The sequence below is a fragment of the Falco punctatus genome (genome assembly GCF_963210335.1).
Source record: "Falco punctatus genome assembly, chromosome: 1".
In the NCBI taxonomy this organism is placed as follows: Eukaryota; Metazoa; Chordata; class Aves; order Falconiformes; family Falconidae; genus Falco; species Falco punctatus.
The window spans coordinates 83428954-83451111 of NC_137580.1; the positions used below are offsets into that span (position 1 = coordinate 83428954).

The 22158-nt window shown below is 38.3% G+C and overlaps 1 protein-coding gene across 3 annotated transcripts in view; it reads right to left on the reverse strand.

The window, feature by feature from the left end:
* Positions 1-22158, reverse strand: part of TMEM132D (transmembrane protein 132D) — a 261285-nt gene that overhangs the window by 139257 nt on the left and 99870 nt on the right. For all 3 annotated transcript variants that reach the window (XR_013930456.1, XM_080402026.1, XM_080402025.1), the window contains exon 3: positions 21302-21448. Coding sequence is in view for 2 of the 3 variants with exons in the window: in XM_080402026.1 (XP_080258152.1) it covers positions 21302-21448 (147 nt within the window). In the remaining variant the exon portion in view is untranslated. The remainder of the gene's footprint in view (positions 1-21301; positions 21449-22158) is intronic.

A 22158-nucleotide genomic window follows, 5' to 3' on the forward strand; every position in this document is an offset into this window, starting at 1 on the left:
TCTGAATTCTGCTCCTCTTTTTTCCCCTCTTAGTCTACTACATGTATGGAGATCTTTGGCTGTATTTATAGAACATACAGCAACAGATCCACACTGTACAAAATTAAAAGAAAATAGCATTGCTCACTATCAGCTATGGGGGATTCACAAGCAACAAGAACAGCCAGATGGTTCTGGTCCTTTTAAACCTATTTTTGCCACGGAGATGATCTTACAGAGGCAAATTGTCCATTTATCTGTCAGTCGTATCCTGACCATGTCAGTGTCAATTCAACAAGACATGGTGTCCACTCGTTTTACTTGCAATGAGGGGACACAGGAAGGAGCTGGGAATTCTGGAAGGAGGAGGATGTTGGGAATGTATAATCCTAGCAGCACGGCAGAAGGGCATAAGGATGAAAAACTGTTGGACACAAACCATGTTTCTGAAGTTATGCTGCTTAAGCAGCGTCAGTTCACTTTTCAGAGGGAGACTAAACCATTATGCTGTCACAGTTCTGACCTTAAAACATAATGTGCAAATCATTCTACAGGATGTGATTATTTGAGACGGAAAAAGCCAAACTGGTGATTTTTCAAATCCCGAACCCACATTAACATGAATTTTTGCTAATATAATGCAAAACATGCTTTTTGGATATCACCAATGTATTACTTCTATACTCACACCTGTGAACAAGAAGTTACAAAGTTCATTCTTACCCGCTGTCCATTTTGCATTTAACCAGTAATGTGATTCTTTTTCCCCCAGTAATGCTTTACCAGCTATGCTTTCCCATTCTCCAAATGACTGCAAAACAGCGCCGAACCAAGTTTACTAGCTATCAACAAAAACAAGCTTGCTATTCCATTTTGGGAAATACTTTTGATGTAGTTTTCTTCCTCACTCTTCCCTTCCTAAGGCAAGTGTTTGGGAAAGCTTATTTTATAGGCTTCTTTGCCAGCCAGGTATCTTAATCACATGGAATGTCTCAATTTCTGCTGAATCTTCTTTCATTTTTATGATCCTCTAAAAGAATTTGAATGTTAACTTGTAAAACAAGAATTCCTTATTGCCAGGATGGGTATTATACTTTCTGGCTTACGCATTCTGGTAGGAATCTGAAAAAGGCAGAGACAATACACCTCAAGTTCTACTCCAGTAACTTGTTAAAAAAATAGTAGAGAAGATTTCCTCTTAACCTCATACCCAAAGCACTTTGCAAAGAATTTGTGCAAAACGCCTTATTATTCAGCTTGGCTCATGACATCTGCAAGGCATTTTAACCAGAACAACTGTTGATCTCTGCTTTTCAACCTAAGATTGAAAATATTTTATACTCCCACCCCTTTCAGTATGCTTAGTCTCCATGGAGACTAGAATACTATCACTATTTTATTTTAATTAACACCATGACCATAGGGCACTTGAATGCAAATGCAGTGAAATTTTCATGGGCTTTCCACTCCATTTCAGTAGGATTATAGGTCAGTGAACCTTGAACAGAGGGAGCTAAATATGGTGTCTCCTGATAGACTATAAAAGCAAAGTTAACGTGTCTCAGAAAAAGATTCAGTGAAAACCAACAGTTAGGTGCAGGACTGTTAGACTTGCTACAGAATGATGTCCGCTATATCTCTATACTTGTTTTTTTGTAAGCCTCCATCCAAGGTTTTCAAAAGCTTTTATATACACTAAGCATGTGATGCTTAACATTATCACCTCAGTCTTAGGATTTAGACAGTATTACTGTCCCCACTCTTATCACTTGTGAAAAAACTAAGTCATGAATGAATGTATCATCACTTGTCTAAGGTCACACCAAGTGTGATGCTGCTAACTTCCAGGTCCTGTTGGCTGAGCCATACCTATTGACTCACTGTATTCTCCCTTCCCTCACTACTTACTGCAGCTCCTCCCCTCCTTATGGCACTCAGGTGGGATTTTCAATAAAGCACTTTGGGGAACTAACACAATATTGCTATAGCATTGATTTCTGGCAATTTAGATACCTGAACCAGCTCCCTGTAAGGTCAGGCCACAAAGGAAAAGCAGGAGGGGAAGGAAGTTGCTCCCCCCATCAGCAGGCAGAGCTGTTAGCTCAGCTGAACCATGACACCACATCCCACAGCAGAGCCACGCTTGGTGCTTGAGTCCCAGTCCCTTTCCTCCGCCTTTAGCGAGTACGTCTTGTTCTGCAATCCACTGCACTACTCTTTGTACATCTGACCAGTCATTTTCTTTCCTAAATGTTCTGTCTTTCCTCAAGTATTATTATTTAGCTACATACACATTCAACTATACTATCTAGCCCCTAATGATCAGTGCTATCCTTTAGATGACAGTAGCACCTACAGAAACCAACCAATCCATCATCTTATAAGATCCAAGTATCACATTATAAGACATCTGTGCCTTGAACAGCTCAGTTTTAGAACAGACAAAGGCAGACAAAGAATAGGGAGATTAACATACCTGCTTACAAATTTTCAGTTGAGGCATGTAATTTCTTAACTTATTTAAGCTCTAAATAAGTTGTGGACGCTGTGTCACCTGCATCATCCACAAGCATGTCAAGTCACCTGTGTTATAAATACAGCAATACTTGTAGTTGATAGTTGAATATATACAATGAAAATAACTCAGCTCAGCTGATACCCCTTTTTTCCATTGGACATAACTATGTTCGGCAAACTCTCTGACACCAGGATATACCAGGACTTCACCTCCCTTTAAAACAAGCTGCCATCTCTGACTGGTGCAATGGGAACAGCATATGACACTGCCTGCTGTCCCAAAATGCCTCACAAGATTCAAGAGCTGCTGCAGGCCAGCAGTCTTTTGTTATCATCTCACACTCTTCTTTTTCTTGTCTTCATTTAAAAAACAATAAAAGAAAACAGGGAAGGGTAACAGCTAATAGTCTTGGCTCAATATCTTTTGTGAAATGAACCAACAAAATTTTGCAATTAAAATCCCATGTTTCTACTGCGGAAAGACCCCAACACCAAAATATGTTCCTCCTCTCTGCCCTTCTTAACATATTAATTGGGGTTGTACTCTCTAGTGCTTGCAGAAATGCACAGAGGAAAAGCTATTGACTATGTGATTTTGAAGAGGGATGAGGTGATAGTGCTTTGCTTTGTATACTGTATGTGAATCAACCGAGGATCTATACAGAAGACGCAACAGGCCTGATCAATCTTTATTCCTAGACAATCAAGCAAAGCTGCATCTTCAAGTGCCTTTACTGACAACTCATAAAATGATGGTATTGATCACAATGCCTAAATTTGTAGTTTTGACAATAAAAGCAATTTGTTTAGGGAGGGAAATAGCTGTATGTGGTGAATGCATGTGGTTTATTAACTTTCAAAAATAGTTATTCCAAGCAGTAATGCAAAAGGTTAGACAGAACTTTTTAACCTTGAAGACTTGACTTCCATTTTCTTTACTAAGATATTTTCCTCTTCAGAAAATTTGTATTTTAGATTTTTGAGTCAAAGAGAGGTAGCAAGATATGCCTCCAGGCCACAGCTAATGTTTGTACACTCTTCAAAGCGAACACTGCTACGTTCATCACAGTTCAGGTGGAACTGCAGGGTTCTGACAGTATTAACTTCTGAAGGGGTCATCCTGCCTTACCCAGTCCTTTCTCTTGCTGTAAGCCAGAATCAAGTACAGCTGGTACACCCAAGGGGCATTTAACCAACCCCCTCTGCTTCTCAATGCCAGACGGATCACCTGCTTTCATGCTCCATGCCAGCTGTACTTCCCATCCTCCTGGAGAAAACAAGGGAGGAGCAAACAAATTTCCTGGCTGGAGGGTAAGCAATAAACTTTCCTCCCCTGAGAGAACAGGCGCTGGTAGTTACACTGCTTATCCTAACCCTGTACAACTCCTCTGCCCTGAACCTCTTCAATCCAGGGGGCCTCTGGAGTGACCCCAGCTCACGCACTTTGGCCCATTTCAGCTAAGGCCAGCGACTGTCCTTAAAGCAACTTGCTTCAACTGGGACTGTATCTCTTCACAGCGAGGTTATACTGAACCATTTTTACCAGCGCTCAGCTTTGAGCATGCTAAAAGGAGACATGCATTTATAAGTAAGTCTACATCATGGAAAAATGAAGAGAGGATAAGGAGGACAGCTGCACAGGGTAGGGAAGATGTATTCAGATCAGGATGCAGCTGTAGCTCTTTGTTAAGCAGCCAGGTAGATTCAGTCCTTAGAACTGGGAGTGTTACGACTATAGTAATCATGTTCTCGTACAGTGGAGAAGATAGCCCAGCTGCAGTGGAGAACACAGCCCTCCAAACAAACTGGTAGTGGCACTGAACAGGAGAGCCAAGAGTGATGGAAATGTCTCCCTTGCATTCCAGTGAAAAGGAATTTTTACATCTGGCTACCAGAGCCATGGTTTTTAATTTTTTTCCCAGTTCCACATCCTGAACAGAATATCCCACTGTCTGGCATCACAGGCCTGTGGTCACACAGATCTCAGCTAAGACACACCTCCTCAGAAGAGGGGCTACAGTTTGCTGTGTCTGTGTGAAGCCTGCCATGACAAGGTGGATCTCTGGACCCACTGTACAACACACCAGATGCTCCAAGGGCATGTGCCTTCCTGAGCTCTCACAGGCATCTGGTGGTTGCTTCCGTGACTGTTAATCTACTCAGTTCCTTGTCTCCAGCCTTCGCAGCTATGCGTGGGAAACATAAGGTGACAGCAGGACTCCCTAGGACTATGTGCATTCCAGCAGAGGTTACCGGGCTCACAAAGAGATCCTGGTGATAAAAAGGCTAGAAGATTTGGGAGCTCTTCAATTAAGACTCAAACATAATTACTATCATTCTAGATCACTGGCTACACTTACACAAATACAAAAGATACACCACAGTTTCTACCTGAGAGCCCAGCTTTAGTTTTGCAGCTTCACACCATTAACATTTTGGCTAGGTTGCACAGCATTTTAGGCTGGTAATTCCCGCTCCTCCTTCCTCCTTTAGGATACATCAAAGTGAAACCTTACCAAAGCCCATACCCAGCCTACCTTACTGCTGACAAAGGGCCCCCTCAACATTACAACACACTGTCAACTGCTATGCACTGAAGCTAGGTCTGCACTACAGAGGCAGGCTTTTCTGGGAATTACATAAGCACGACAAAGAAGCAGCTCCATGAGGACGGAGCAAGTAAAAGCTACTTTCCTATAGAGCTCTGTCTCATGGTTGATGGACTCTTGTGTCCAAGAAGTCAAGGCTCTTATTGAAGATTTTTCCATAATTGGCTATTGATAAGAATTCAGCTGCCTGGGGACTCTCTAATGTCTTTTTCCTCTACTGCCTCCATATTTTCATGAAACATAATAAGAATATAACCGCTATGCTGCTGTCAAATTTAAAACACACGCAAAGGCAGCACGGTAGCATAAGCCTCATATCCTCAGAAACCCTGGCTAAAATCCTCCTTTTTCCCCAAAAGGAAAAACAATGAAATTAAAGAAAAATTGACTTAGCTATAGTTACTTGCTTTATTTACTTCATTAAAAATTACAAATGTATTCTTGAGTTAGCGCATGTATAGTACTGCTAGCTATTTATGACATAAATAAGCATAAATTATTTGAAAAAGCCCATTGCACACCTATTATTAGCAATGGATCTGCACAGCATGCTAAGGTATTTGAATATATGTTTGCCCTTTGACATCATTCTAAAAGAGGAGTATTATGTTAAAAATAAAAAGCATGAATATTGTTGAAACACAAATAAAAAAGAAAGTAATATCCATAGAGTGCAGAAACAGTATGTAAATTAAGACTTAATGCAGCTACCAAAAAAAATCTTTTATTTCAGGACAAAAAAGCCTGAAAAATTAACTTGACATCTTTATACACGTTCATTGAAACACCGTTAGCACAGCACAAATTTCAGGTGAATTTGATCTACAATATGTTGGAATTGCAATCACTTAATAATGCATCCATAGATGCAACTTAAGTTATTTATTAACAAAAAATACATATTTATGAGTAAATAAGAAATAACTATTAAAGCTTGATATGCAGCTGTTCTAATGTCTTTTCAAATTCTCTACCCAGGCCTGTGGGGGGAAAAATGCAGCAAATTTTTCGTGTACATCTTTGCAGCTACATCACATTTTCTGCTTGAAAGTTTCTGGAGTTGTGCAAATCCTCACGTCTCTAGGATCAACTTTTGTTGAAGACTGTGGGAATTCAAGCTGCTTATGGTCAGCACCTTCACATCTACATAATACCTCTCAGACTAACCCTTTGCAATGCTGCTCACTTCTAGTATAACAAAAAGGACAGATTCTTGCATACCTACAATAATCCTACAAAAAATCCTTCCCAATACTATCCATAGAAAGTCAAAACCATTACTGTCTTAATTCTTTTTTCTACATCCATACTACATGAAAGACCTTCCACTGCATTCCTTTTCTCCAGTAACACCTTCCTCTAAAGTAACAGCACCTTTTAACAGAGTGCATGACTCTGTTAACTTTAACGTCTTAGTTTTGTCACAATTAAAGAAGAAATATTCAGCAGAATAAATCAAAATTTGACATAGTATGCTGTTTGAAGTGTCCTTTAATCTTCTAGATTATTTTAAAAGTTCAGTTAAATGAAAAGTTGTTTCATTTAGAGATCACACCAAATCAACTCTCTCTTCTCCCTCCTCCTTTTCCCCTTGTAAAATAACTGTGACAGCCTGGAGAAATATTGTCTATCTTCATTCCAGCCACTGCCCTGAAGGTGTAAAGCTATAGATGAGTTCAATACAGCTTGTTTCATTGCTAATTTCAGAGGGCATGTAGAGCTTCTTGTTCCCCTGGCTTAACATACAAATTGACTTTCTAATTTTAGAACACGAGAGTTCTGCACACTCACAGATCAAAAATGCTACTTTTCTGATGGATTTAAGGATGTATTCTTGCTTCTGAAAACCATAGCATCAGAGTCCCTTAGAATTTGCCATGAAAAATGGTATTTAGGAATGTTGCCCCACAGCCAGATGTTTAAACAACAATCTTCAGATTACTTGTTCCTTAGCAGACAGCTGTTTAAAATAACTCTGGTTAACCTTCCATACAGCATGCCACACTGTAGCTGGTAACTGTCCTGATCCTAGAGGAAGACAGCAGGCAGGTCTTAACAGCCTATCTGCTTTCACTGGAAGATTAGTGCCTCACAGGTTGGCCCTGAGGATCATGCATGCTGTGGTACTGAGCCTGACATCCACCCACATCATCATTAACTCTCTCCTGTGCTATGAGGAAAACAGCATTCTCTTCCTTCCCACTAACCTACTGCCCGATTTCACTCTTTGGCAGCATTCTGGCAATGCTTTGTTAACGCCCAGGATGCATCTGCCCTGATAATGTCCCACCTGCGACTCACCTCTGTAGAAAAGGTAAATACAGAGAGAAACAAAGGCTCAAAGACAATTTTGCTTTGCTCACAGGTGAGTGAATGGCCACATCTCTGCGTTAGTTCCCAGGAATCCCTTCTCTTTGGCACCGCAGCTAAACAGAATGCTCCAAAAGAGTGGGAAAGGTAAATCATTCGCAGCTCCAATGCTACAGAACTAGACAACATGACCAGACGACATGGTATTAACATCCATTAGCAAAGTTATTTCAACTGTTACTACCAGAATATTTAGCAGGATTTTCAGACTAATCTAACTGGCAAGACAGAAAAACAAGTGCATTTTAAAAACTTCAATAGAAGAATGTTAAGGTTTCAAATCAAGCAATGTAATTTAGCCCCTCCTGTATTTACATTATAAGGATCTTCATAACACATGTATTGCTTTTCTTCTTAGTCTTCATCTAAACATTTGCTTTCTTTACACTGCCCCAGCACCAGTCTTCCTTCTCCACTTTAAAAAGTTCCATTTATTAGATCTTTTTGTTTGGAAATAAAAATACTCAGTCTCTCAAGTGAAAGGGGGACTAGAGCATCATACTTCACCCCAGCTGGCCAGCAGATCTATATACACAGGGTTGTGCCTGCCAGTAAATAATTCCCCTACCTAAGTGCTGTTTTCACCTGTCTGATAATTGTGCGTTCTTTCATAACTTAATTATTCTATGATTTCTATGTTTCTGATGGAAACATCTGGATTATCATTAGCAGTTCATTAGGGCTTTCTCCACGTTGATTACAATTGTAGCATAAAATCTTTATTTGTGGTTTATCCCAGAAGTGGAAGCAGCATTTCTTTTCATAAACAAGATTAATCCCTTAAACCCCTGAACAGGAGCTATTTTACTAGAGAATTACATAAGCATGATGAGAGTGCCAAAACTAGAAACCTAAAGTAAACAGCAAAAATACTGCTTTTACAAAATAACTGCTGATTCCCACCATCTCAAAAGCTTAATCAGAAGGCTACATTTCTAGCTGTGCATTTATCCCCATGAGCTAGAGTGAGCTAAATCCTTGATCATTTGCTGCTTAGAGCCACTGCAAACAAGACTTATTTTCATGTCATTTATGAGAACAAAGTCCTGATTTCTGAATAAATAGTAATTTTTCATCAAGACATCGTAATTCTCTTTGAGACTCTTAAGGACTAAGTCAGGGGTTTATCTCACTAAAATATGTAAGACAAACGTAGAATACACCCACAATCCCTCTCTTCCACAGAGTTCTTGGTATTTAATGCACATAAAATCAAACCTGATTAAATCTATTAGAATGGAAAGAGCAGTGCAATATAGACTGTACATATGCACTGACTATCCATACCTTCATAGAGATATTGGTTAGAGTATGGAAATATATTATTTGTGGTTCTGATACCTACAAAAATAATTAAGACTGTTCAAACTAATTTGTTGCACAGTCCCCCATTCGGTAGCTACCAACCTTGCCAAAAATAAAGCTACTCAGATATGAATTTTCATGTCAGGGGTGTGTCTAGATTTAAACTTTTGGGGAAAACCAAGTTAAAATTGAAACCGTTTACCAATGTACAGCACAGTTTAGAACAACATTGTCTGTTAATATTAAAAGACGTTTAGAACTGGAAACAAACATTTAAAAAATAGAAGAACATTATGATGTTTCTTATGCCTTCAATCAAGGACTCAAAAACTGTCAAGGGACATATCATTTGGATACTTGGATAAATTTTGGATTTTGTATCCAAAATGCAACATTGCACTTTGTTTTTCCCTATAAAAATCTGTCCACATTTCTCCAAACTGTAAGTTGGGGCGGGAGGAACGACAGAACGGACGACATGACGTTATTTTGAAAAGCACATCATACAGAAACTTTTCTGTGTTTGTCTGCCAAATTCTTCTCTGACCATAATCCTATGAAAATGTACCGTGTGTTCACGTAAGACAGACTGTTTTTAATAAATATGCATGCAAGATTAATTCTAAGATGTCCTAATTTCTGCAGCTTTGGAAAGCTTCTTTGTTATGGATGTTGACAAATGCATAATGTATGTACAACACAGATACCACATTGTACATATATTTATTAATTCTGTGATAATCTTAATATTTTATTGTAGTCATCTTTTGTTCTCTTCTATGCCTTTTGCTTTCCCTACCTTAACTACTTCACACAAAGATCTGCATGTGTCCATAAGGAAATTAATTGCTTCAACAATTAACAGGAAAATGCATCTCAGAGGAAACACTTCATACTCTATCTGTTTCCACGTACAATATTTGCCACTTAGGAATAGATTAATTGGACTGCAAATTATTCAACCTAATTATTCTCTTTCTAGTATAAGATTAAATGTAAGATCCAAATAAACTAAAAATGAAGAAGTTCCACTCAGCCCTTGACATTCTTCTGAGCTCACAGTGATAAGCTATGCATGACAGGATACAGTCCTATTTTCCAAGATACTGCTCATTCTGTGACCAGGGCTTGCTGAATGAGCATGTGGCACTGTCGCAGTCAAGTTGGCCTGTTTATTTCCACATGGCAGTACTCTGTGCTGCATAGACATACATTTCTTGGTCTTTTGGTATGACAGCCTTCATGTTTAATACAGAATAAGAGTGCACCTACTTGCCAATGCTGCTATTGGAATGGGACTTACATAAATATCAGAAACAGATACTTTGGGGTTGATTTTACAGTTGATTAGAAAGGCATTGTAAGAAATGGAAAATGAAAGTCATATAGTCTCACTTCTGGTAGTATAAATTGAATAGCTGTCCCGTTCCAGAGACCACACGCTGAAGTTCACAAAACTAGGATTTAGGAAAGCTGCTAGTGAATAAAGACTTTTAAAAAGATAATATATTGTCAACTTTGAACGTATTCTACAAGTATTTCAGTTAAAGTTGAGGAAAAGGCAGGGATGCATTCTGGCAATACACCAGAGAAGAATTTATATCAAGAAATGATGCAGACAGTAGTCATCCATTCAGCTAATTGCACATTTGAATATTAGTTTCAGGTAATCCCTGAAACTAAGAATAGTATTACCACATTTACATAAGTGAGGCAATACCTCAGCTTCCACTCTGACAATGAATTTCAACCAGAGACCTCACAGTCAACTGATCCCTGCCTTTGTATTGCGGCAAATGAAGAGACGGGGCGCAGCTTGATGCAAGCAAGTTGTCCGTTTATTAGTAATTTTCTTACAATTATATACGTTTCTATTCTCTACACATCATACACTGATTGGTTAAATCCAAAGTGCAAAAAACACTGATTGACTGACATTTAAGGCACACTGTTAAAACAATAGAAACTGATTAGTTTACCTTATTCTAGCAACAATTTCTATTCTAAGATTAGGGGGTTTCTTTCTACGTGACTTGATTAACAGAGTTCCTTATCAGCACTATCCGTTCCCCTGTCTGGATACTTGTTCCTCTTTTTCCGTCTGGTTGCCATCCCAACAGCAACAGCTCAAGAGTCTTCGGTTAGCTTGTTCCTTTGTTCCCAGGGCTTGTGCCCTACAAGTTCTAACACGTCTCTATTTATCAGGCTAACAGTACTTGGACTCTTGTCCTTGAGGCCTTGTCCTGCATTGTATCGCCAACATGAGTGGAGAATAAAAGTGGTAGACAGGCTCTTTATCAGATGGTTGCATTTGCCAGTGGATTGCGACTTTGCACGATGACATTCTGGGCCCCTCTCTACAAGAGGGATGTTGAGGTGCTGGAGCGTGTCCAGAGAAGGGCAGCAGAGCTGGGGAAGGGGCTAGAGCACAAGTCTGATGGGGAGCAGCTGGGGGATCCAGGGGTGTTCAGCCTGGAGAGTAGGGGGCTCAGAGGGGACCCGATGGCTCTCTCCAGCTGCCTGACAGGAGGTGGTAGGCAGGGAGGGGTGTCTGTCTCTTCTCCCAGGTAACAAGCGACAGGGCAAGAGGAAAGTTACACCAGGGGAGGCTTAAACTGGATATTAGGAAGAATTTCTTCACGGAAAGGGTTGTCAGGCATTGGAACAGGCTGCCTGCGGAGGTGGTGGAGTCACCATCCCTGGGGGTGTTTAAAAGATGTGTAGGTGTGGCACTTAGGGACATGGTTTAGTGGTGGGCTTGGCAGTGCTGGGTTAATGGTTAGACTTGATGATCTCAAAGGTCTTTTCCAACCTAAATGATATTCTATGACCAGCCTAGGCTGGTCTTGTACCAAAGGCAAAACAGGCAGAGCTGTCAGTTACTCAAATTTTAAAGTGTACCTAATATGAAATCATATTTATAATTGTTGCATGGAAAAGCTCTCAGGGTTCATAAGCAACAAACAGAAACATACACTGTAATGACTCCTGCACTCTTCCGAAGAATGATTCAACAAGCCAGTTTTCCTGGCTCCTTTATATTCCATAGAAGATATGGCCTGGTTCCCCACTCTAGAATGTGGTTTTGTCTAACTTCTTCTGTAATATCTTTTCTATGTATTCTTACACTCAATTTTGTGTCAAACTATCATACATACAACAAATGATTCATAAACTTACACACTGAGGATTTCAATTTCAATTTCAAATTGAAAGGTTCAGACTTTAACAGAGGTGAAATTGGAAGCGTATCAAACATTAAAACAGCTCTTTTTAACACTAAAAATTTATACTTAGATTACATCTTAGGCTGGAAAACATCTGCAGAAGATGGGGTGTGTTGGTAGAGGTGGAAGTACTGCTTGTTGTTGCAGATTACCATGCAGGGGAAGGAATGAATCACATTACACACTCCCTTCATGTAACCCAAAATACCCAGTGATCACACAGACACTGCCTATGGAATCTCGCACCTCAGTTTTCTGTCCTGATGCTGATTTTTACATACATGTGTGTGTATGTATGGTGGAATCAATGATGTTCACAAAGATTAGGCATCCAATTATCCTAACAAAGCCCTATTTCTTCTATTGGTATGGAAGTCAACAGAAACTCTTCAAAAAGAGGCCTAAGACAAACCACCAGTTCAGCAGAACTCTATATTCCTGGGAGGGAAGGTTTTCCCTGACTAGAAGAAAACAGAAAGCAGCTTTGGTGCAATTTGGCTCTCAAGGGACTGACTGACACATATGGAGATCCCCGTTGAACTGCTGCTTTGTTACACTTCCCACATGACCCGGGGCAAGTTGTTACAGCTTGTGCAGTTACAGGGGGTAATAAAACAACACACCACTGACTTCTGGGTTTAGTGATTAGCTCCGTGCAGCTCCCTGCTCAGTGTATCGACCTATACGGAGCTCATCCTAAGCATAGCTATGTAACCCCATTCCACTGCATGCACACAAAGCCTAACATGTTATGTCATGTATTAGTGTCAGAACTGTCCTTATAGTTTGGCCCACCAGGTGGTTAAAAGGCCAAGACGTGACCAAGGTGAAATTAGTTAGAGGATAAGTTATATCTGTACCATCAGTTCATATAAACCACACATACAGATCTTCAATACTGCAATCTAGCTTATGTGATCAATAAATCTATACATTAAGAGTTGAAACCATAACATAACTCAGTTGCCCAGTGAACTTCAACCTTGTACTTGCCATTGGCATTTACTTATGATTAGTTTTACAATTTATATGGATGCTGCACTGTATTATATAAATCTGTTAACCTTTTGAGCCACACCTTGCTGTATGTTGACTTAGACGTGATAGCTAGATTTAATGACTTTTTTCATCCAAAAATGGGAATCCCCATGCCTCAACACAACGGGTGTATTTTCAGCCTTAGCTCACATTCTAAGTCATCCACTCATTTTCTAGCACTCTCAGTAATTAGTATTAGTTCTTTCAGGATTTCCTCCAAGGAAAAGAAAATCAACAGCACCATTAAGAGATACTTTCACAAGACACATTTTGCATTTAATATTTGATTTCTCATAGACAGGAGATTACTCACTTGCTGTCTCTTCTGTAATAGGTAGCAAACTCTTCTTGTCCCACTGGAAATGTTATTTTCAGCCTTGGGGCTACTAAAGGTTTCAGGACCACAGTGCTAAGTAACACAAACACCAAGCAAGCATGATGATGATGAATCCTTAAGGTTCTTAAGGGAAATCATTCCTCCTCAAGCTTAAAACAGTATTTATCACACTGGATAAACACAGGGTAAAAAGAAAGACACTAAATATACGTGAGGTTATCCAGACTATTGGAAATGTCCTTTAGCTACTTCAACACCATACAGAAAGAAAAGCATCTTCTCTACAAGGGAGGTGGCAGAAATCACCGTAAAACACCTGCATATCACCCAAGGAGAAAGAGAGAACAAAGAAAACCCAGTGCATTTGTGAATGAACTGCAACTGACTTCTGTCAGCACATTACTTAGGCTTAGACTGTTTCCTTCAAAATATTTGATGCCCAGTTCCGATGCCAAGAACTCTCAATGAAAGGGGATTAAACACCTAACATTATTCATTGTTTGCAGATTTTACAGAGGCAGATAATTTAACCTGAACAATTACAGTATCTTCAGAAGACGTCCTCTAGACAACTCCTGGCATTTAGTAGTCATGCTGACCACTGTGCTACAGAACCACATTTTATGGGAGGTACTATATATCAAAGAAAACAAGCCCAATTACCAGCACATCATAGACAACTTTGTGTCGTGAGAACATCTTGAAATGCCACAAATGTAACTCTGCCTTCTCCCATGTAAGCATTACAATACAGTCTCTAGTTGCACAAGCATGGGAATCATCAGAATTTCTCCAAGACTTCTCAGGTTTATCCAACAAACCTCCACTTTCTGGGCTATCACCATAACTGTTGATGAAGATAGCATACCTTTTCTCGAATTCCTAGCTAAGCTCATGAAGAAGGGAATACTGAGTATCTGGTACGCATTCAATTTCGGTATCATTAGGAAGCCTCACATATGCAGTACTGATTTGATCCTTGCTTTCCATGATCACTTTAATATGTAAAATAAAATTCAGTAAAATTTAAACCAAAAATACAATGGAAGTATCACACACACACACATGCTTTCAGATAAGCTAGGATGGGAAATTAAATTCAACCCTCCTTACAAACATGCTTCCTGCAGCCAAAACTCCTTCTGTTCAAAGCTCTACCCTGGGGTCACTGCTGAAATTATTTGGGAGAGGTTATCCTGATGCTGGCATATGTGAGACATGGGACTGGTCCAACTCAAATTGAGAAACACTTTCTCAGGTTGTCTTCTGCTGTGAATTGTAGGGGATACAGAATTGCCTCCCAGGGTTCCTGGATATACTAGGGTGGACAGCCTGGAATGGACAGAAGAGTTGGATGAGGCACCATATTACTGAAGATGGTGGACAGTCAGTGAATGGCCACTGGCCTGTGACCAGTTAGGCCATTAGGACACCAGTCTGCAGTCACTGCTATCTGTATTTATTAATTGGACTTACTTAGCACGTGGGAGACTGTCACAAAAGCAGAGCCAAGTACAGTAATGCACTAGAAAAGGAACGCAGCTTCCAAGACAAATTAGATCTAGTGCAAAACCCACTCAAATTAACATGACGTCTTTTATCAGTTTATGGTATTTACTCATAATTTTTATCATTATTTTTACACATGCAATGAGAGCTGACAGTTGATAACTCCAGTTCTCCTCAGGGTGCGTATAGGCTGGCGTAACTGTGACAGTGATCCTAACTCTCTGCTTCAAGAATTCAAATCCTAGAAAATCTGCAGACTCTGGGTTGCCACTGAAAAAGGTGGCCCTCTGTCCCTGATCCCTCTTGACCTCACTCAGCCTCAAGAAGCTAAGGGCGCAATAGTACCCTTAATAAGTAACAGATCAAAGTGGCTATGTAACTAAAGCTTCAATTACTCTTTTCAGTTGCTTCTAGCTAGGGCAGAAGCAGTAAAGATCAGGAGCAGTAAAGATCAGGGGCAAACAGTCAACATATCAATACATTCTGGAAATGTGAAATACTATTTTGAAGGATGTTCTTCACCCTGCATTGCTAAAGCTATACAAAGCAACAATCAGCTGCACTGCAGTAAATTCTGCCTCTGCCCTAAAACTGTTCGGCGTATTTTTAAACCACGAAGTAGAACAAAAGCCCTTATATCATCTCTACGTTTATCATGTACCCTTCTAAAAAGGTGGCCATTCAGCACAAGGAATTCTACAAGTGATGGAGGGATACTGTAGTGGTATAAAAAGGTACAGGCACTACTGTTAATCTCCTTTACTTTCATTATAACTCAGTCCTGTTGTGAACTGTTAAGTCACATCAAGTTACATTATAGAAGTACTTTGCCACTTTCCTTAAGATGATAAGCATGTAGCAATGATGTAGCTCTGAACATCACCAACTGCAAGCCATTAGGATATGGTAAATGCAATATAACTGTACATTAGTATTTCAAAAGGATAATCCTTAAATGAAGGAATAATTTTGGGTTTTTTAACTGCTTCAAGAGACAGTGTCAGCATATCAAACCTAATTGTCGCTTTTCACTTTTCCAATGACATTATGCTCGCAAACAAAAGAATACAGGAATAGCCTTCCTCTCTAAGGAGAACCCTTCTTCGCAATGACAGCTGAATGAATTGCCCTGTGGTATCTCCTTCATGTACATGTCAAAGAGATAGGAATAGCGTCCACCTCTAAGATGCCAGAGGGCTGCTTTCATGCAACTTTTTTGTTTTTAAATTACTATCTTTCAAAAAAACAGGTGAAAAAGTTGGCTAATAATGCCTTTATCTAATATTTGTAGGTTAATATTTAATCTCTTTTCTTCTGATTTGCTTCAAGATGATAACCATATACATTTTTTCTAGTATATTAGCATTGAGTAAGATAATTTCAAGAAAGATTCTGTATTTCTTGATAAATAAAAAAGCTCTTAAAAAATGTGGAAAAAAAAGTGGGTCAGCATGTAAAAGAATGATGCACTGAGACTTGGTTCATACAAATTTATTTTGTCTCGATATCTCAAAGTGTTCTCTCTCAGAGAACACATTTTATGTTTTAAAATGAGAAACAAAGGTTCGTGACTACTTGCTTTCAAACACTGGAACGTAAACTTGACTTCTGAGATGTTTAGTACTTTCACATCATCACAATGTATAACTCAGAAGCCTAGAGGTTTCAAGTAACACAGGAAGGTTAAAAAAAAACCCAAATGGTACACTGTATGAAACTCCTAAGCTGCCCATGTTAAATACATTTACAGCTGAGCATTACCCATATGCCTTGGAAGTATAAATGGAGTTAAACTCTAGTATTTCAGAATAAAAATAGCATATTATATCTGCCCAATAATACGTATCTTAACATATTATATCAGCATCAATGTTGCTGAGTGAAAAGCCAGTTTTTAGGGCTGAATAATTATTCTCAGAAAGTAATTTTGGAACCACATAAAAGATATCTCCCTTCCCTCCCACCTCCTCAATAATAAAAGCAGTATTAAAAAAAGAACAGGAGAAAATGTTTTTGCTCAGACTTCACATATCACGTGATCTTTTGAAGAGAAAAAATAAAATAATCTCTTGGGTTGAATACCCAAACATACAGGCTAACCCAAGCCTTCGTCCACTCTGCCTGTCCAGTTTCTTTAATATCATACTTGAACATATCCTATCTGAAAGCATGTATGATTTCTACAGTCTTTTTGTTGGTTTTGTTTCATCATGATAAATTGAAGCTCATATGATTCACACATGATGCGATAGGATGAAATACACTGGAAATTATTTTTGCTACCTCATGCATCTTTTCTGTACTTCCACTGAATAAAAAAAAATCTTTCCAAGCACCAATATATCTCTGGTTGATAAAGTCACGTGAGCACATGAATAGCAAGGAAAAAAATTAATGGTGATCTAAAACATAAAGCTATTTTATGAATCATTTTGATGAATACCCAGCAAGAGACATAATATAATTACTGTGCCTATTAGGCTGTTATTTATGTCAAATTTCTTGCTTTTGTTGCTTCAGAAGCATTTTAGGATTACAGCACTGTTGAGAGTCTATCAAATGTACTGGCAGATTCAACAAGTAAGAGAAGGAGGCAACAGCTCACTGCTGTTACAACATGAAAACTACATGTTAAATTTTGTAAATGTAAAAAAATGTAGAATTGAAAATAACAAATACAGGGCACTAAGGATAATGGTATAAATGTAAACAAAATAAAGTATTGTGTAGGAAAATCAAAGGCAATGCTGCCATACATTTTCCTGGCCCCTGATATTATCTAATATCAAGTTAATGTATTGTATTGTAAAAGTGTTAAGAAAATTAAGTATTGAAATACAGTATCATGAAAGAATGAGACAGAGAGGAACAAATGAGGGATACAGCCCAGAAAATACTGTCATCTCTTACTGTGTCAGTATTATCACAGACCAATTCAATCACTCATATTTCAAAATGAACAGTAAGCTTTCCTACTAATACCAGGACCAGCATCTGGTTTCAGGCTGTGTAAGCCATTAACTCCTTCAGTGTTACAGAACTGTAACTAAAAAGTGCCAAGTGGAAAGGTATCAACAGAAATACTATGTTTGTACATTTTCAACAACAAGAACAGTGAAAAGGAAATTGATGAGCAAAAGTTATCCATGATATAGTTCAAATACATCTGGAGATAAGACAGTAGATGGTCATATCCAGACATTAAGGTTTTATTCAGAGATGGCCAAGCTTTGTCTATTTTGAACTTGCTTGGATCAATGGCCTCAGTCCTGCCATAAGCACAAAGAACCATATTGTATTCTCCAATGAAATAGCAAACATTTGTACCCAGAAATATAAACAGGAATAAATTTTAAGAGGAACATATAACACCCATTAGTATCACATCAGAACATCTTGTTTAATGTCTCTACAGCAGCCAAAGATACTGAGGAAAAACCAATAAATGTGCGTCTTTAGCCACTACAGTAATTTTCCAAACCCACCCCACCTTGCATGCTTCCAGTCCAACAGGACACACAGGAGCCCAGATCTTCCAGTTATGGCTATCCTTCTCAGAAACCACTAGCACAGCAGAGATGCTGAATTTCAGGTACAATGAGAAACAGCAATAACCCAAGAAAACAATTCGGAAAATGCAGTACTGCTTTCATCTCATCTTTCTATTCTATTCACCTCATTACATGAGCAATTAAGAAAAAGAAAGACCAACCAACTTTCAAAGGAAATAAGTAAAGGATGGCACATATTAGGGTGTATCTCCCTGATTCAATCAGTGTTTAAGTGTTTCCCATCTGTGAGCCACTGGTTAATTCCCATTACACCACCTCCTGTTTGTTTTTTTGGTCATCTACATGACAATAGAAGGATGGAAAATAGATGCTTCACAGAAAACAGAAATGGTGTATAGATGCTACAAGTAGTAAATCCATCTAATAATCTCATGGGTCAGCATTTAGAGTGTTACAAAATTATTATTGCCTAAGAATGAAATCAGAAGAACTGGGGAGGACTTTATAATTGCTTCACCATTAACCTGGAACACTATTGCAAGCCCATAATAAGCAAGGCACTGAGAATTTCAAATCATATTTGACAGATGGGCTTAATTAGTTATTCTCATACAGACTCATAATATTTACTGTTAATATTCATTCTAAAACACCCTGCTGGCTGTGATAATATTTATATGTAAATCCTGTAATGATAAGCTTTCAGTGCAAAACCTCTCCAAATAAAATGATGGATATATTTCAAACTCTGATAAAGAAATGCTCAGGCATCCTGGTTAAGTCTGTCACTTGCACAAGTGCCTCCTTAATCCGTGAAATTACACCTGTCACAGTAAGTTAGCTTTATTAACACTATTTTCTGATCCATGTAAAACTATCAGAAACACAAAGGTATTGAATCTTTAGTTAATTAACATTGCCACCTTTGCATTCATGTGATCAGACCTCTGATTTTTAAGAGTAACTAAATAATATGCAAACAGAGTTTGTCAAATTTCTAAATGAACTGTAGAACTATGGAGGCAAACAATTTGGTGAGACATCAATATTTAGCTATTATCCATTGTGCATATTTAGTGGCATCAAACATGTATTGATAAGGAAAAAAATGATTCCCCAAAAATATCAAGCACATACTTTTTCCCCACACGATGCTTGATCTTACTTCTTAAAATGAATAGCAAAACAGATACGAATAAATTTAAGGAGGAAAACAACGTACTGAATAATATATTGCAAAAATTTTATGTTTATTTACAAACAATGAGAAAGAAGCTCTTAAAAGTGAGAAAACCACAAAAACTCAACTGGGAACTCAGATGGAATATGTCAAACCAGAAGTTATAATACCTTGGTCTTCACTTGATTTTCTTTCTGGTAAAATTCAATATATATATGAGCTCACGTTTCTTTTAATAAGCATGAAGCAATGCTTATACTCAGCATCTGAAAGTACACAGAATCTACAACCACTACATTGAAGGTAGACATAATAATTTTTTGTGTGTGTGTACAAGGGGTCATTTTGAAGGCTTGCACTGAATGTTGAATAGTGAAGGGAAATAAGTTGCCAAGCTTCAATTCATTCATGAGGTTGCCTTATTCAGTTTTCCTGATGAGGAAGAAAAATCAGGCAAATGCACTGCATGGACCCAAAAAGATAAAATGTGATGGAAAACTCATTGCTGAAATAATCTTTGATTTTAATCCAGTGCCCATTTCAGTCAATGAAAATACTCACGCTGTCTTCAAATAGCTTTGATCTGGGATTTAAAAGAATCTGTCTGACAGATTGTGCTAGACAGTAGGAAGCTCTGACCTTGGCATAAATACACATTGCTTCTTTGACCAATAAAATTCAGTCAGGTATGAGACAATATATGGTTTAGATGAGAAAAATCAGGATACTATAGCAGAGAAATCATGTAAAACCTGAGTTATAATAAGGAGAAAGTGATTTATATCATGATTATGAACAGAAATTATTCCCTTCCTCTTTTTTTTCTTATACCCAGATTGCAAAGACATGAAACTTCCTAGTTACTAGGTTCAGAGGGCATTTGTTTAAAAACTCTAAACCACACAATAAATCCCCAAAGCCTACAAGTTTCTGTAAAATTACAGAAGTAAATCACAGCACAAGACTTCCATGTTACATATTGCAAGCTTTCTAACAGCAATGCCAAATGCAATACACATGCAGGCAGTCAGATCTTTATAAATATGCACCTGACACACAGGTCCAGAAAAAATGAACAAGCAGAAGCAAATGTATTCGCTAAAGCAATCAGTTGTGATTAGAAAAGGAACATCCACCTGCCAGATGAAGGCTGTTTAAGACTGGTCAGTCTCCTATCTAAGCTGTTGCACCATGGGGATGAAACCTAGCAAATCTATTCCCTTCTACAGATTAAAAATTCATATAAATGTCACTAACAAAAATGTGGGTTTCATACCAGGAGTATGTTTTAGTTTCCTTCAGATAAAGAAAGCAAAACCAAACACTAAAATACCCCCAAACCAAAGTAAAAAAATCACACTGAAAACCCCACCAAAACCAGCCCTATAATTATGCTCTGCTCTAATGCCTAGCAGCAAATAATTTGAAGAGATTAGTCACAACCAAATTCTAAGATATGAAATATGTTCTTCTAAATACGCTGTGAAAACAGTATTTCCTTCTAGTTCTAACTTCCTTTGAGTATTAGGATTGAATAACATCTTGTTCAGTGTATGTGGTAGAATTAGCAATGGACTACAAAATAAAGACAGCGACAGCTTTTCAAAAGCATTTTCGTCATGTAATATAAAAAATTCTTATTAAAATCATGGCAAAATGCTTCAAAAAGGAAAACCAACCATTAGTTATTAAAAGACAGACTGCTGGAAATTACCTACCTGTTTTCAGAGGCAGCAGATTTCCTCTGGCAAACAATAACAACTGGTGCATATTTCCCGGTATAATCCACACTCTCTCTGATGTCCCATAAGTATGGGCTGCTGGCTCTTACACTGAAAATGTTCACACCTTTCTTTACCGTTGCCCTAGGACAAACACAAGAGGATATTTCACCAATTAGATACAAAATGTCAGCTCGAGCTATTACTTATTTCTTCATTATTTTCTCATTACTGCCCCACAGAAAATGTTACCGCTATTAGAGTATCACAGTATTACAAGAAAAAGAGATGAGAGAATTAATTTAAGAATTCCATATTTTGAAGAAATCAGATAAAGATAGAAGTCTTATTGAACTAATGGTAATTACAGTTTTAGTCATAACTAAATTGCAGAGTAGATACGTTCTGGAGCATGCTCCTCAACTTCTGCTCTTCCATTATCCACACTGTGGTCACCACTGAGCACGTTAAGGCTCTCTTGACTAGAATTTATTCTATTGGGGAGGAAAGTATCACTTTTGACAGAAGATCTCTGGTTATTGCTGAGGCTTATATATGCAGTGAGGAGCCATTGCCAGGTCTCATATTACAAGCAAAACTACCTTTTCTTCTCCCCCTGTCCCAGATTACTTGAAGATGACATTTCATACCTTTGTTCCAATTTTCACTGCCTGAGTCCAAAACATTTCTTCATTATTTTTTTTAAATATCATTGGGTTTAATTGTTCTATCACCTCTGACCCTAAATACACTTAGAAATATTCCTATTTTCCAAAAGCAACTTTTCTTTGGAAGTCTGTTCCTATGTGTAAGGTTAAACAATAGGAAAAGCTGTACAACAAAATGTCGCAGTC